The sequence below is a fragment of the Syngnathus floridae genome, chromosome 21 (genome assembly GCF_059516105.1).
Source record: "Syngnathus floridae isolate MCC-2025c chromosome 21, RoL_Sflo_1.0, whole genome shotgun sequence".
In the NCBI taxonomy this organism is placed as follows: Eukaryota; Metazoa; Chordata; class Actinopteri; order Syngnathiformes; family Syngnathidae; genus Syngnathus; species Syngnathus floridae.
Window position 1 is genome coordinate 915,339 of NC_142433.1, and position 17,527 is coordinate 932,865.

General features: G+C 42.8%; 1 protein-coding gene and 1 long non-coding RNA gene across 2 annotated transcripts; both read left to right on the forward strand.

Annotated features, from left to right (window-relative positions):
- The first annotated feature begins 1,664 nt into the window (after positions 1-1,664).
- tgfbr2b (transforming growth factor beta receptor 2b) lies at positions 1,665-12,664 on the forward strand. Its single transcript, XM_088365863.1, has 7 exons — positions 1,665-1,943; positions 3,684-3,825; positions 4,083-4,273; positions 5,732-6,495; positions 6,604-6,745; positions 9,977-10,101; positions 11,349-12,664. The coding sequence occupies exons 1-7, from the start codon at positions 1,871-1,873 to the stop codon at positions 11,526-11,528; spliced, it is 1,617 nt and encodes a 538-aa protein (XP_088221989.1). The 5' UTR covers positions 1,665-1,870; the 3' UTR covers positions 11,529-12,664.
- A 2,129-nt stretch (positions 12,665-14,793) lies between these two features.
- Positions 14,794-17,432, forward strand: LOC148379683 (uncharacterized). Its single transcript, XR_015855160.1, has 3 exons — positions 14,794-14,970; positions 15,721-15,809; positions 17,372-17,432. It is a non-coding gene; the product is annotated as an uncharacterized LOC148379683 (long non-coding RNA).
- The last annotated feature ends 95 nt before the right edge of the window (positions 17,433-17,527 follow it).

Here is a 17,527-nt window from a genome sequence, read left to right on the forward strand (position 1 = left end):
TGGGTAGGAGAAAGGGGAGGACGTCCTGTGTGGGGAGTGAAAAGCTCCAGGGTCACAAGGTCATGACTGAAAGCTGACATCAGTGCTCAAGTATGCGGAGCAAAAAAAAAAAAAAAACCCACACCTACGCAATAATGGCGGAAAAAATATGAGGGTCATATTAGACTTAACCCCCGTGTGGCTTTAATAAAAGTATGAGATAAGAAGATCACAAATTGAGAATGTCTGGAAAGTCTCTTGGAAAGTGTTTCCATTAGAATGTTTGCCATAGAATACAAAATCCCAATCTGGTTTGTGTTTGTCCAGCAGTGTGAATCAGACGGATGACGATAGCTGCCTCAGTCTTGCGTCACAAAAATGTAGCCCACCACTGTGTCAACAGAGGGAGGGGACAAAACAAAACAAGGAAAAACAGTCCCAACTTTTAATTTTAGACGCTTATCTGCTCGTAATTTCCCACTCGTAAAGGACTTATTGCAAAGTGGCTGATTCTAGACAATCTAAAAATGAGATCAATTTAAACATGCAACGGTGACCAACAGGCAGCGGGTTGCCCCAACGACCACCAGCAGCCCGAGGGAGGGCCTGTTCTAAAAATAGATCACCAGTGATGAGCCAAAGCCATTATAAGGATGATGTAAAAGTGAGCAATTGGAAATGGACACTTGCGGAGATTTATGGAAGAAAAATGGCTGCATATTGGTTATAGTTTCTCCCCTATGAGAAATGAATAATATCATTGTCAATAATATCATGTAGCTCTCGGTTTTAAAAAGGCTGATAAGAAGTGATGACGTATTGTTGGTCTTTCTCAAGTTATTATTTTCCCAACATTATTAAGGCGGATTATTCTGGATGAAATATTACCGCAAAAAAAGGTAAAGGAAGAAAAAATACGTGCTGATTAGGATTAACTCTGGAGCTAATCCTTTGCCGCTCACTGAAGTGAGGTCTCGCAAGGTATGATGAGTTCACGCATGATGTGCACATTTTACTGGAAGGCACTGATTTAAATTCCAAAGTTTTAGAGGCATTTTTTTTAAATAAAAGGTCAAATTCCATACTGCATGACCTCAATGGAATTCAACTTTAGAAGTCTCATTCTTGCTGTGTAAATTATAAATTGGTGGTGGTGTAAATGGAACGGCATTCGACCTCTGCTTCATCAAATCAAAAAATAATTGGGGACACTCTGACTGCAGTTCAAGGTTGCAGGTTGGCGTCCTCAAGCAAGATTCTTATTAACAACAAAAGGCCACCACATCCATTTTAGAAACACGCATATTTTGCACAAATTCCCACATTTTCCTCCATATTTAAATGTCATTTTTGTCAAACATCTGGTGAGGAAGTGCGCATTCCTATGCCTCGCCCTTCCCTAGTATTTCGCGACCCCCCATTCATCATTTAATCCGCTCATCCTAATTTAACGCTTCCAAAAAATACAGATGATGCGACCTTCACGTTGAACCACTACACTTCTCTATTTGAGAAGTAATTTGAAGGGTAAAATAAAAAGCATAAAAACTTTAAAAGGTACAGTCAGTAAGTTATTTGCAAACATGTCATTTCAAGTTTTGCCTTGCCTCCTAATGATATGCTTCAAGGCTTTTGGGAGCAACGTGAGCATGACTAAAGGAGGAGGAAAAAGAAAATGTCCAGCCCCTCAGAAGATTTCCTGTTTCATGAAGTGCTCGTACAGTGAGTGAGTCATATAGAGAACGTCCTAGCCATTTGTGTTTACTCTCTCACTGCAGCTGCGGGGAGCAACAAGCGGACCGAAGAAAGTTCGCTTAAGTCTGGATATTAACTCCGCGTCCAAGCTTCGGCTAATTAATGAGAAAGAGAGGGGGGCATTGTCCGTTTCTTCATGGAGCTACTTCGCTTTTCCGCTTTCTGGTGTGGAGCGATACTCTTTGGTAGTATTGTGCTCGAGCAAGCGGGTGAGTTGAACTTTTACTGTCAGAAAAAAAAAAAAAAAAGTTTTTGCAGCTGCCAAAGTTAATTCACTGACACTTTTGTGCTGTTTGTCCCTTTGGATAAATTCAAACGGTGACTTTTACGCAGATGTTTGAAGCGCGCTGTTTTCTCTTTGTAACTTTTTGGTTTTAACTAAAGTTGAAGACGGCTTGAAACTGTCAATGGTGTGTTTTTTTCAGTTTATTTTGGAGGGGGGTTGTCTTTTAAAGCAACGGTACATAAGCTCCACGGGGCGGACTCGTATCCAGTCGTATATGTCCATCTTTGGTGCGCTTCTTTGGTGCGCTCTGGCCACGCATTACTTACAGGTCGAGCCTGAGATGAAAAAGACACTCTTGAGTCTTGTGCATTCATCTGTGTCATTCCCGGTAGGCCGGCCGGCAGCTGTTAATCCGCCTCCCCTCTCCCTGCAATTAAATGAAGCCACGGGTGACAATTACTACCATTCACCCTTTCTAAAGCCACCCCGATGGCTTTAAATGGCATTTTTGTTTTTGCAGAGGGCTTGCACTAATCATCAAACACGATACGGCCCCAGCAGAATTGCTGTCAAAAGTTGCGTCATCATAAGAAGACAAAGCAGCTACATCCTGCTTAGTCTTTTGTGTGCATCTGTCTTAAGGAAGCTTTGCATTGCAGGAAGAGGATGCATGCTTTGCTCTGTGCTGCAGGTTGTACAAAGCTCAGGGCGCGAACCCCAAGGCCCGAGCAGTGACTGACAAAGAGGCCTTTTGTGGCAGTGCATACACGCACGTCCACGCACATCCACGCGCTCGCCCACGCTACCTTTCCCTCCTACCAGTGTGAAGTCAGGCATGTCCAAACAGACACTGAGTGTCAATCTTTGCAGCATTTCAAGATGGCTCAACAATTATAGTGCACACATTTACTGTAGATATGATTTTGAGGACGTGTGTGTGTGTGTTTACATTTTTATTCTAGCGCATAAGAAATACTTCTTATTTTTCCCCTACCATGAGAAGTGTCAACATGAATCGAATAAATTCAATTCAATTGAATTTCCAAGTTATTTAGTGGTGCTGGGCAAAATACCAACTTGTCAAAAAACAAGTTAATTTGATATTTTCTTGTTTTGGGGGTGCAGCAATAGTGCATGACAAGCTACATGCCGCAGTTACAAATAGGTTACCAATATGCTAGCAAAATAAACATAAGAAAGTACAGAATGGATCTTTTCTAGAATCAAACGTTCACTAACATTAACGGCAGAAGTTAAGCGATGAAATCGATGGCTTCCACGGACGTTTTGTCTTTTGACAAGTACGTTCATAGACACATTTTGACTCGACTGAGTGACTTTTACTTTCTGACTGGTATGCATGCCAAATGAGCAACGTCCCTGCGAGTGTGAAGATATCTGCTTTGTTCTTGGCTGTCTGGCTTTTGTCTCCACGATAATGATCCAACCCTGGGGCACTCAGACGCAATGGTGTCTGTCTGCTGGCTAAGTCAAGTCAGAACAAGAGCAAAGGCGCTGGATGCAACTGAGTACTCCACGGTACTAAGATTTCCTTAAAGACATTTAAATGTCGGGAGGGATGTAGCGTTTTTTTTTTAATTCCCTCTAATCTAGGGCTGTCACGATCGAATCGTTTTAGAATCGATTATTCTAGCAATTATTTTAAATATTTTTATTTGCAAATGTCTTCTTTTGACGGGCCAAATTGTCTGTTTGTTCCCAGATTCGTATATAATAAAGGTTCGAAGACTATGCAAGTTTTGCGACGTACAAGCAACCAACTGCACGGGTCAAGGAAGCTGCAAGGTGGAGTGTGACATCACCTCCATCTGCACCCATGACGACGACGTGTGTGTGGCTATTTGGTAAGGCTCCTTCCTCGCAGAGCTGAGGTCATGACACCCCATCACAAATACAACATACTGTCATAAAATGATCTGGTTCATGTCGGAGTCATTCATTTGACCTTTGAACTGTCAACAAGAGCAATGAAGATGACTATTGCGGACTAAATTTGCCCTTGCTCATATTGACAATAGTATCTTAAAACGTGCAGACAAAACCACATTTGGTGAATGACATCATGCTTGACCCGTTTTTTTGTTTGGCGTCTACTCACAAGGAGGAAGAAGGACGACAATGTCACATTTGACACCGTCTGCCACAACCCGGCTGAGAAGTTGTACGGCCTGGTCCTGGACGACTACAACAACAGCAAGTGTGAGATGAAAGAAAGGAAAGGCATGGGTTCAACCTTCTTCATGTGCTCCTGTTCGGAGGACGAGTGCAACGAACGGATCATTTTTAACACTTGTAAGTTGCAGCACTCGTCATTTTAATTCATACCACAATTAATGAGGTTTGTGTGTGTTTGGAAGAACTTTTTTTTTTCAAGCGTAGCCATCGAAAGCACTCCACAACCCCCACAGGAAGTTGGAATTTGCTTTCGCCGATCTTTCGCAACTCAGTCTGCTTACGTCATAGTCAGAGTTGACCCAGTATTCTAATATCAGTAGCTGTCAGTCCAGACATGCACTGCGTTTTCCTCCAACTAAATAATTACAAACTGTTGCTTTTAGTAACTTTCAAGATAGCCTTGCAAGAAGTAGCATAGAGATCTAATATTTGTAATGTCGGTCAAATATTTAGTCAGACTGTATGGCATTTTCACTTCTTTGAATGGCTAGTGATGAATACTAATGTCAGCAGCGAAATTCATTTTTTTGCCAGCAAGTGTGATGAAATATGGCAAATCTGCATTCGTAGTCAGGTACAGTAACAGGTTTGTTATAAGGAATAGCTTCGCTATGAAAATCCAAACAAACCGTCTGGGGGCCGTGTTGAGGATTTCAGACATGTGGTTTCCTGTTTAGAAAAAAAAAAAACGAGCTAAGCAGGGAGCTTGCCTCGGCAAGCAACGAGATGCCCTCCCCAGTACTTCCTCCTCCCTTATTTACACAGCTTCTTTCTGTGCCTCATAACAAGACTTGCTTCTAAACTAAGATTCACTGGTTTGGGTTTGAACAAAATTGGAAAGAACATTTCCGTGTGTTATGTCTGGCGATAACATTTTTAAAGTCGTCCGTTTAGTAAGTGCACCATAAAAACGGGGCAATTATAAAAGTTCCCTTTTTTGTCCAAGCCATAGCTAAGCTCCCAGACAGAAGACTTTCCAAATTTGAAGCCTCAGACATAAACTAGGAAGAGATACAATATGCGGTTGGCCGGGTCATGGTTTGGAGCACTTTGCCTCTGCGGCGCAAGCCCTAACTTTAGCTCCCTGAGACATCAGACATTCCTCAGGGAAGGGGCACGTTCCTCCTCTCTTGCTGACAACAACAATGCAAATTCAGGAGAGGAGAGGAGAGGAGAGGATTTTTCGAATCTATGCAGACAGTTGGAGCATACTGCTTGTAAAGATGTTTTTAGAGCAAGGATGACACTCAAGTCTTAAAAAAAAAAACGACAATAATTATAGCAGCAAAATCCACTTGTTTATTGAGCTCAGTAGGTGTATAAAAATATGATCTAATATTTATACTATGTATAAAAATGGGTGGATTTTGCTCCTTAATTCATACTCCACAAACACGATATGAATCCGAATACAGTGTTTGGACTAGTGGGGCCGCTAAGAACCTATTTTTGACTCGAATGCAAATGTCATTTCGGGTTTAACTTGATCGTGAAGCCACAAGGCAGTATGAGGTACAACTACTTGTTTCCATTTGAGTTCAAATGACGAGTTCATCTTCTTCTTTGGTTTGTCAGACATGGATTCCCAGGTTGCTGTCATCATAGTGAGCCTGGTTCCTCTTCTGGTCATGGCCATTTTGGTCATTACTTCGTTCTACTGCTATCGCGTGTACCGCCAGCGGCGAGCAAACGCAAAACGCAAGAAACCGGACTTCAGCGACGCTCACGCCATCATGGGGGACGACGAAGGTTCCGACAGCAGCTCAACGCACGCCAACAATCTCAACCACAACACCGAGTTGTTGCCCATTGAACTGGATATCCAGGTGGGGAAAGGTCGCTTTGCCGAAGTCTACAAAGCCAAACTCAAGCAGGGATCCTCCGTCAGCGACGAGCAGGGTTTTGAGACGGTGGCGGTCAAAATTTTCTCCTACGAGGAATACGCCTCCTGGAAGAACGAGAAGGACATTTTCTCCGATGCCGATTTGAGGCACGAAAACGTGCTCCACTTCCTGACGGCCGAGGAGAGGAAGGTGCAGAGACAGTACTGGCTGATCACAGCGTACCAACCGAGAGGCAACCTCCAAGAATACTTGACCCACCATATTATCAGCTGGCACGACTTGTGGTTACTGGGAGGATCGCTTGCCAGTGGACTGGCTCACCTTCACAGTGATCACTCGCCGGGCGGCCGCTATAAGGTGCCCATTGCGCACAGGGACATTAAGAGCTCCAACATACTGGTGAAGAGCGACCTGACCTGCTGCCTGTGTGACTTTGGCCTGGCGCTGCGTCTGGACAATTCCCTGTCTGTGGATGAGCTTGCAAACAGTGGACAGGTAATGTTTCATCTTGAATTGAAATGGACTTAAGGGCGGTCGTCGAAACAGACCAATCACAACGTTTTCAACACTTCTAATACTTTGGTGTTTGTGTTTTGTTCCAAGGTGGGAACAGCCAGGTACATGGCACCGGAGGTCTTGGAGTCCAGGATCAACCTGGAAAACATTGAGTGCTTTAAACAGGCTGACGTGTACTCCATGGCACTTGTACTGTGGGAGATGATTTCCAGGTGCAGCGCTATTGGAGGTAAGATATCACCGCACACTGATAAGACTGAGATTGCATTTGCTCAGGGCGAATTTGCAATCACCTTTTTTTATGATTGCAAAAGGCACCGTTAACGTCTACGTTTGACCAAGTGTAACCTTATCGCTATCAGTAACCAAGCACAAATAATGTCCACATAGTGGGCTTCATAAATATACAACTTGCTTCATTTAGTGGAGGTTGTTGATATAAGAGAAGAAAACAAAAGAGAGAACAAAAGCCACACTTCATCTTGTGGAAGTCTGAAGGATTCAACTTGATGCCGCTCATGTGTTTGTCATCCAGTTGCAAAAACAAGGTCAGGATATGTGCAAATAATAGAAATGGGTGATTATCTGAGGGTAAACCATTACAGCACCATTTCATGTCAACCTTGGGTCATTTGTTTTCACTTCCGCTCCTATGTCTCCGGGGCCTTGCGACCTCTCCTGTCTCCATTGTGTCAACGCGGAGATTGAAAGCTAGCTTGGGCATGAACGTGTCTACTTGAGCTCTTTTTCCTGTTTTGCTCCCACCCCCCACCCCCCCGTGGGTTCCTTGAAATTGCCCCAAATGCCAAAGTGTCCCACGATCCCACTTGTTTTTCCTTCTCCTTGGCACGTGAATATGTGCATGTGCGCTCTGTGGGTATACTTTGAAAATAAAATCCCCCATTTCCTGTTTTTTGCAAAAGCCCGGCCGGGCCCAAGACTGACTGTTATAGTGTCAACTTAACTACTGTGTATGTCTCGATGTTTTTATTTGCGGATGCCATGTCTCTCTGCAGACAGAATTTATGCCCGTCGTGACTGACCAGATGCTCTGGGCTATATTAAAAATCTCTCTCGGAGTTTGACTCGAGACTCGCTCCGTATCTTTTATTTGTTACTTCCTGTCTAACTCTGCTGCATTTAGGACTCGCAGTACATTTATAGGGTAGCCACATTATTTGTGTTCCCATTTAAAGACAACATGGAATACGGCTGTCATTGTGTGCTGCTAAATTTGACAGCTTCTCTATATTTCCTCGTGCATCTTTGCACGTGGTCCGTCTCTTAAGTACTTCCTGCCCCGAGGCAGGTGATGCAGCGGTTAATGACTCCCCCACTGCATGAAACACTCTCGAGAGCTTTACTCATGCCAACTCGGTTTGTGGAGAGGGACGAGACAAAGGTTTTCCAGCGTGATGGAAAGCAGAATAAGACTTGGCGGCAGCTTGCTCGTTATGTACACACGTTTTGAGGGGCCGTTAACGCTTAAAAGGAGTAGAAATCTGTATTGCAACTAACAGATGTCTGCTGACTCATTCTCACAATGAACAAACATGTCCCGCCATGTTTTTGTTTGACGCCGTCATGTCCCAAACAGTTCTCATAAATTGTCTCAATGGGCGTGAGTCACAATTTAAGTGTATATGATCTTTCCTGAGATCTTCTGTGCTTCTCAGGGTAAACAAAAAAAAAAACACACATAATTAAATCTCACTAATAGTTACTAAAATGCATTTTGTCGAGACTGAAAAATGACAGATTTGATATTCCCGTTGAAGGATTTTTTTCTTTTTTTTTAAAGCTACAAAGTTCAACATGAGTGAGTCACATTTGCGTGAGCAGACATAAGTATGAACTTGTGTACATTCCCTCCCCCCCTTCGCCTGTGTTGTGTGTCTGTGGGCGACAGATGTCGGATCAGTTCTCTGAGTCTCGGTGGCAGGCGGCCACATGGCCATCCTGTCCCAGTTCGCGCGTCTTTGGTGTGATCTGAGATCTGCCAGGCGTGAAGGACACTGTCGTCTCCTGACAGCACCAGTCAACAGTTTTTTTCTTTTTTCTTTTAAATTTTGCACAGGTTTACAGTCTGCTATTCAGTCTAAACATGATTGTAGCACTCAAGCAATACGGTAAAACCTTTGCAAGTGTAAAAAGAAGTTTATCTCTGTTAATGAACTTAAAAGACGATATTTTTAATTTTTTGGGGTAATGTTAGATGGAGATGTTGGCCAAAAGTATAGAATTGGAAGACAACCAACATTCTTCTTCCCAGAAGTGTATCCACCCAGAGTTAATGCCTTATTGCTCACTGTTGAAGTCTTGCATGACATCGCTTGTGATTTCTAGGCATAGTCATCCCAAAATAATGACGCCCAAGGGGCAATCAAATTTCACAGCTTTACTGACACTACTTGAAAAAAGGACCCCAGGAATTTACAGATTCAAATCTCCCATTTGTACAAATATAATTCTGTTGACTGCAATGCCATTCTTTTTTTTGTGGTTGTTTTTTCTGTCTCCCGTAAGCTGAAACGATATAATGTGCCACTATTAACTTATTTATCCTGTTGACCCTGAAGGAATGTTCCTTGTGAGACATTTTTGTATTTATTGTTCCTCCCGACAGTGAAATGAAATATCCGCCTTTGTACAGAGGAAGCGTTTGAGCATGATGAACACGAGAGACTCAAACGCTGGAGTGGAAGCCTTTTTTTATTTCCTACAAAATGTCTGGTATATAATTTAGCTGGTACGGATTTAGAGCATGGAGAGAAAAAAAAGCATCTGCTGGCGTTCCTCTGACGGGTGGGGCACGGAGGGAGGGAGGGAGGGAGGGAGGGGATAATGGTGGAGTACGAGTTGAGCGTGAGGGAAACAGCAGACAGCCAAATGCCTGGAGTCCCAGGAGGGAGAGACTGGAGGAGAGGAGGAGAGGTTAGGGCAGCTGCTTTCCAGATGTCACATTGTCAGCGCCGTCAGGGCCACAGCGCTCGGTGGGTGTGGGTGTGTGTGTCTTGTTTTTGAGGTCACTTGTTTGAACTTTCAACATGATGAACCCTGAGATGAATTGTCTTAAGGTAACGGCGAGGGTGATGCCACGTAAAAAAATAAAAATAAAAGTGAGATCTATTTCCATCGATGCAGTGTGCTTCTACATGAAGCGCCTTTTTGCAAGCGCCTCAGCCACCGCAGTGTAATGAAAGTCAGCGGAGGAGTGGATTAGCCGATGACTCACACAGACGTTGGGAAACAAGCAATGTTATTGTCATCCTATTATGAAATCCGCCTTGTACCATATCACTCGCCACTTTGTCAGCGCTGAATACTTTCGCTTATATCGAAAATCAACCAGACAGTAAAATAAACGATGCTGTAAAGATCTCCCATACATTCCATACTGATGTTTTATTGTTGTTATTTAAATTGTACTTTTTTGTTTTTGTTTTATTTGTCCACACAGAGGTGAAAGAGTACGAGCCTCCTTTTGGAAATTTAAGGGAGCACCCATGTGTAGAGAGCATGAAGGACAGCGTGCTCCGAGACAGAGGAAGACCTGAGATTCCCAACAGCTGGCTCAACCACACAGTAAGGGACACACACACGCACATCAATTTTACGGCCTGGCATATTTCAGGGGGGCAGTGCCCCTGCAGCTCCCCCCCCAGCTCCGCCAGTGTATTCATGCAACAGTGAGGTTAGGTTCTGAAACAATCATTGAGTTCACTCCAGTTTGACAAAACTGGAAAATATTCTTTCGACTGTGTGTGTGAATCTTACCCGTCACTGTTATTTAATATATTTTGGGGTGGTGTCGTTTGACTTAAAACACTAAGGATGAGTAACCACACAACTAAAAGACATGACATGAAAATGTTGGCGTTTTCTCCTCCTTCCGTCATGTCTGATGAGATGTGATATGATCAGTGACAGGAACTATCCCTGACAAAGCCCGACTGTAATTTGAGGGCTTTTCCAGACACTTCATTCAGACATGGCTGCATGTCAGCATACCACAATTCTACTACTGTAAGTTTAGCCGCCTTCCAGTTGGTGTGGGGCTGTGGGCGGATAGGAATTGCATTCAGAGCCGCCAGACAAGAGGAGAGCGAGCGAGCAATGGAGGGAGGGAGGGGAAAGTTGCGATGCGAGGGAGCAACAGATGGCGCAAGCCGGGACATTTCACTGAAGGATTGTGTGTTCTGGCCGGATATTGAACTGTTAGCAGCCATATTACTTACTCCACGGTGCTTTCCCCTGTCCATTAGGATTGTTTACATTCCTCGCGTGGCTAATATGACACAAGCTACTGATGCAATCATCTGTGCCTGATACATCCAAGTGCCTTCCCAAAAATCCCCTCACAAGCACCTACCCGAATTTTCTTGGCCCCGCTTGATGCCACTAAACTAATCCGTGCCACCATTACTTATTAAACGTAATCGAAAATCAATGCAAGTGTCTTGATGTTTGAGTGTTTGACCCCTGCGGTCCACAATTGTCAAGAGACGGGGGAAAGTGAGTGGAAACTCAAACAAGGATGTTTGACACGGGTTGTCTCCTTGCACTATGATTTGCTCCTTATTGTAAAATATTTCTTATTTTATTCCACAAATGTTTTCTTGGTCACAGTTGTTGACTTATTTTTACACTTGAATGCTTAAAAAAGGCATTGCAGTGTTTGCCGTTATTTCCTGTGGGATATTTTTTTTTTTTTTTTTTTTATCAGAGTATGAAGTCCTGCAAAAATGGTGTGCCTCTGTACACATACAAGGAAATTCGGTGTAAGACACCCACGTACATTTGGACTGACTCCACGTGTGCTCAATCCACAGGGCATCCAGCTGGTTTGTTCCGCCATCGACGACTGCTGGGACCACGACCCGGAAGCCCGCCTGACAGCCCAGTGTATGGTGGAACGCTTCGAAGACCTAGAGTATTTGGACAAGCTGTCCGACTGCTCCGACTCGGAAGAGAAGATCCCCGAAGAAATCATCGTGGTGGATGAGAAGTAGAACTCAAAACACACTGCCCCCCATCTCTCGGGTGACACAAAAGCAAACTGGAAAAGACAGATGGACTTTTTGGACTCTTCTCATCTCATATACAGGTTTCAAAAACAATCAAACAAACAGGGATATCACAAATATAAAGCTTTTAACCAAATACTTTTGCACTTTATCTATGCACACTAAATGAGCAGTGCCTTTAATGAGGAGAAATACATTTCAGGCATACAAATGAAAAGGAATGTGTATTTAGATTGCTAACGACACTAATGTCCCATGTGTATGTTTCATGGTGCAACTAACTTATATTGACATAGCAGTGGCGCATGTTTAAAGAACCCATAGCAATCATTTGTGTTAAAAGCCACTTTGAAACCAAAAAACAAAACAAATCAGCCTCAAAGATTAAAAACGGTGTCTGCGAGTGGGCGTGTGTGTGTTTGTGTGTGTGTGCGTGTGTGCGCGTGTGTGTCATCTACAAGAAATGAGGAAGTCTGCTTAATCATTGGCAGACATTAAAAGGGAATAAGGTATGTACAGTCTGTAAAAATCAAACCTAAAAGTTTCAGCCTGCTGCGTGTAAAAAGATGTATTATTTTTTTTGTTTTGTTTCTTCTTGTTTGACAGAAACAGGGAGTTTACTTCCCACCATTAGAAAAAAAAGCTATACCAAAGTCATTTGTTTTGTACAGTATAAAAGTATTCAAATATAATTACCATAGGAGATATTAAGTGATGTTATTGAGGTTTTCATGGGTTTGTCAGCTGGTTTGAGCAAGCCAGTGAAAGATGGACTGTAGTCTATATATTACGCAAGCAATGACAAAAGTATGTTGCTTTGCTTTTTTCATTTTATATCAGTACAGACTTCACCTATATGCATAATCTTGGAAAATTTGCGTCCTCTGTTATTTCACTTGTTTGATTTTCCCCCATTTTTGGTCAAATTTCCCAGGAATATTCCTTGTTTACACTTTGAATGACAAACTTAGTGTACAGCAGCTTTGTTGCTCTTTTTCTTCTCTTGTCGTCCTGCCTCCGTTAGACATTAGCAGGATCTAAGCCAAAGAATCTCGCGTCACAGTTGGTCATTTTCATCTCTGTATCGTTACGATATTCTGGATTAAACCTTTTAATCTGTCCGCAGGCTGTTTGGTCCTTTCTGCTCAACCTGCTGGATGAAAAGAGTGCCCAAATCCTTGATTATTATCTGAATCAAGTGAGAAGCTCCTAATTATTGCACATTGAGCCCCCAGTGTTAGATTTCTAATCACATGATGCAATGTTTGTTGTATCTTCAAATGTGGAGTCGCGAGGTAGGCAATGGGCAGAAACCATGGCAACAATAGAAATGCTTATTTTCCATGATGTGGCAAGCTGTCAGGGTCAAATTCCTCGCTGTTAGACATTTCAAGGCTTTCTAAAATGATACTTCCTTTTACTCTTCAACACCGTTGCATGTTTGTGTGTTCAAGTACTGTCGCTTTTTCCATGGACCTTTAGACGGAGATATGACATGCTTAGTTGCCTGGAGAGTAAATCATCCATAGCAGATTTTCTATTGGCTTGCTGCTTGTTTGCACGGTCTGTATTTATAACCGGTGCCGAGCCACAATTGATAAATTGGACCGTCGTGCAGGGATGAATTATTTACCGCTGGCCTTCCGTTATAAATGGATTGCCACCGTTGTGTCACAGCCAGGTAGCAGTTGTCATGATTGTTAATGATGCAGTAATAGAATGCAAATTATGCACCGCTTTTGTTTATTTATTCATCCATCAATTTTCTATTCCCCCTTATTGTAGCAGCATGGGTGAGCTGGAACCTCCCTAGAGTACATTAAGAAACTCATATTTGTATTTGTTAGCATGAACCAAAATACTTTGCGCAAAACACAAATGGCTAGATTGTTAAAAAGGAGATATTTTCTCATTAGGAAACATTCCAGTTGGTCAGACAGTAGCACTGTCCTCCATATGAACTGGAATAAATGACATATCTTTCTACCAGAAGGGGGCGATGTTGGACTATTGGACACACCCAATGCAGGTAAATTTAGATTGGAGCGTTGGAGTCAGTGTGCTTGTTGGAATGTGTGCACTCATTGTACAACCATAAGCTACTTGGGGTGTTGTTTGTCATTGTGCCATACGCCACTCAGCCAAAAAAGAAAAGTGCATTCAAGCATCTTTCTTGGCTTATTAAAGCGTGAAATTTGAGCCAACAGCGGGTGAAGTATTGGCCAAAGCCAGCACATCCTTGATCACAACATGCTCACACTGGCACAGAGAAGATGTGATACAAGCAGGGGGGAAAAAAATGCTAGATTACTATTACGTGCACATCTTTGTGTATTTATCTCTGAGTATATCAATATGCGTATATGTACATATTGTTCATATCTGTTTGTATTAAATGTTATGACAGTATGAAAGTGAACCTAATGTTCTCGTAGCTTCTATAGTGAGCATATGCTCTTATAAGCCGGAGGCAGGCATATCATAATCATCAGAGGGAAATGCTCTCCTGGCACTCATTGTTCATTCCTGTTGCAGGTTGCCATGGGGATGCAGCATACATCAATTAAAGGTGCCGGAATGGATTGTGCGGCGTAAGCAATAAAAACAAAAAATAGTCCATGCTTCAATGAAGACTTTCCTCCTGAGGTGCAGTAAAAGTCATAACCTGTTTTCATATGTGGCCCAGTCGGTTCTATATATATTTTTTTAAGGGTGGGGTGCATTTTTCCCCCCCACAGTTCTGAGTTTGGGGATTCTGCCCTCGTAGCAGTTGATTGTCACAGCTGAATGTACTTTCTCTGCATCATCCCATATTCAGCACGAGGGCCAGCGTAACTTTATTTAGGAGCTGTGAAAGGTGCTCTGTCACATGAACGATTGAGGGCAACCGGGAAGACGATCAATGAGACCCGAGCAGTGACTAAGTGGTCAGTCTACCTCCAACGCTTGATGTTTTTTGGGGGGTCTGAAAAGAGTTGACACGCACATCGATTTTCCGATGAAAGTGATAGAATGAAGGAACCTGCTTTTACTTATGTTGGGCTGGTGGTTAATAAATGTTCTTGTCTGTAAGGGAGAATTGATTGATCTATTTATCGCTCTGTCTGTCTGTATGTCTGTCTGACGATCGATCTATTCATGTGCTATCATCCATCCATCCATCCATCCATCCATCCAGCCACCAGTCTTTTGGTCCATCCCTCCTTTCATTCTTCATCCGTCAGCCATTTCATTTCTTTCCATCGACCCAACCATCCGTTGTCCATCCATCTCGAGTGCCCGGTGAGTTCTTCGTCGTACACGGCCTGATTGTTTTTGTGATCACTGCAGAATAAAGTGCGCAGTCCCAGTGCCGCCGTTGAACATTCATCTGTTGTCGTGGGTATTGATAAAAGCTCAACTAAGCCTCTCAAGAAAGTAACAAGAGGTGTGTTTTGTCAAGCTCGCCAGTTTTGTCACATCTGTAGTTATTTTATTTTGATGTCACCTTCATGCAAAAGTTCATGGGGAGGATTCTTGAACCGAGTGAAATCTTGATCAGGCAACCAACAGGTGCTGTGAAGATGTTGAATAGAATTTGAATGTGTGACATTTTGCTCGCAGGTAGTTCAATAGCTCCACTTCACTTCTCTTTGCTTATCTCTCTACCTCTTGTCAATACAAAGTCAAGACACCCCTTCAGGCTGTCTGTGAGGCTCCATCTCGCTAATTTTTTGGAACCTTCGTATGCACAGTGGCAATATTCAAAAGGCCAATATTCACACTGACATAGATACTATAATTGGAAAACCCCCTTTCTTGTGATTAATGTATTTGGAAGCAAAGTAAGAAATCAAAAGGCATATTCGATATGGGAAAACTGTCAACGTGTCAGTTCTGGTAGTCTCAAAGAAGCACTAATTCATCATGTGCTTTGCAAAGAGGAATAAAAACATAAATCAAAGCTTGATGGATTCATACATAATGGCCATTGACTGGGCTATTTTACCTTCCATGCGCTGACGTGAAAATAAAACGGGCTTGCCCTGCACATCACTCATGTACTTCTCAAGATAAGCAGCAGCCTGAGCATATAAGGTGAAAGAAAGAAACCAATTTGAGATTAGCTTGTCTTGACATAATAAAGTGCAACAAGCCCATTTCCTTCCTGAGCCGCACTGTGCCATGTTCACATCAGGGTTGAACAACTTGCCCGAGCCCCATTGACTGTCGGAGAAATGAAGCGTGCGCCGAGTGAAATGGGCTGTCACTGATGAGAGCGCACAGGTAAGCATTATGAAGAACCAACTCACCAAGTCGTGCCTCATTATTCCCTCTTTGCATGTGTTTAACCCGCCGGCGCCCTTAAAACCCAACTACAAATTATTTGGTGGCAGCACTGACCGTTAAAATGTCATGTACAGTCAATGGAACCAAGTGGCAAAACACTCAATTATCTCCATCTTGCCCCTCAAGTGTACTTTTTCATGCTTCGCTGTCCTGTGAGACGACATTTCGTGTTCAAACCTTTTACGTTTGCAAAATTTAGAGTAAATTCTGTCTACAAATATAGGCTGAAGAATAGCTCTGAGAAAGCTCGACAGAGCAAGGTCCAATGAGTATTTCTTGCCAAGTACTATGCTTTTCCCCTTTCCCTCGGATGGCCTTTGGCAGACTAGAGCAGTATAAACACCTTAGAATGCCAAGAAGAAAATTGGCTGGTGTGTGATGTTATTGGGGTGCCAGCACAAAGGTGAAAAGCAATGCAAATATTCAAGTCTTTCGTGTCGAGACAGCTGTCTCGCCCATTCATTTCATCTGCGTTTGGCATTTTGAAAAAAGGCGCTTGAAGCAACTCGTCATATCTGCACATGCAAACATGTATTTTTTTCATCACATTTATTTACATTGATGTGTATGCGCAATATGTCATCTGTCTGTCTACCCTTTGTTTGTGTGCTATCCTTGTGAACCCCAAACTTGCATCCACTTCTGCCAAAGATGATCCTCAATTCTCATAATAATCCTCATTCGCCTTTCATCTAGCCATCCATGTAAAAAGCGTGTGATCATCGTTTTATCTCCCCTAACCCTCTCCAGACCATAGCCCCAATCCACAATTCCGTTAAGCCGACTCTAACTTCACTGCAATTTTCTCAACATGAATATTTCATTTTAATGTTAAATCATTTCGTTTGGGGGGGAAGTGGGCTGGCTGTAAATATTATTGCTGCAAAGGAAAGATGGGTGATCGTATTGAAAGATGAATGGCGTTTTTGCCGCATCACACTGTTGTATTTTGAAACCAACCAGCGTGTTAATTGGATATCACAACACGTTGTATGCGCATTAAGCAAGGCGTAAGCATAAACGCACAAAGCGGCTGCGTTGGGCTCTTTGACCACGAGAGGGCGCCCAAACGTCGCGAGAGTCATCGTTTTCATATTAAACATTAAAAAAAAGAACGAACGTCACAATCTTACGTACAATCTTGCGTACAAGTATAGTAGAACGCTTGTCTGGAGTCAAATGTTGGCTCTTTCTTTCTGAAGCAACCATTTTCAAACAACACAATATAGTATATTATCCCTTCCCAATTTCAGCATTTATTTTCAATGTTTAAGAAAAAAGTGCCATCGTTCATTATGGCCTTTGAACCCTTTGATATGTATACTGTAATCCAATGAATGCTGTGTTTTATGAAGTGATTGACATGATCTGGTGACACGAGCATTTCTATTCACATGACTGCACAAATGCATTGATGCTATTAGATTCTTGTTTTCAATCTTGCAAGTGTACAACTCCCACAAAAACATGCATATCATTTTCCATTAATGTTTTCGCAGGGGCTTCCTTAGCAGACAGCGCCAGATTGACACCAATTCAAAAAAGCTTAAAGTTGGCTGTCAACGCTGAATTTGACTCCGTTTTAAGTGGTGTGTTGTTTCTGTCAGTCAACTCAACACTGTTCTCCCATTGGTCGAACGGTACGTAGTCCCGCC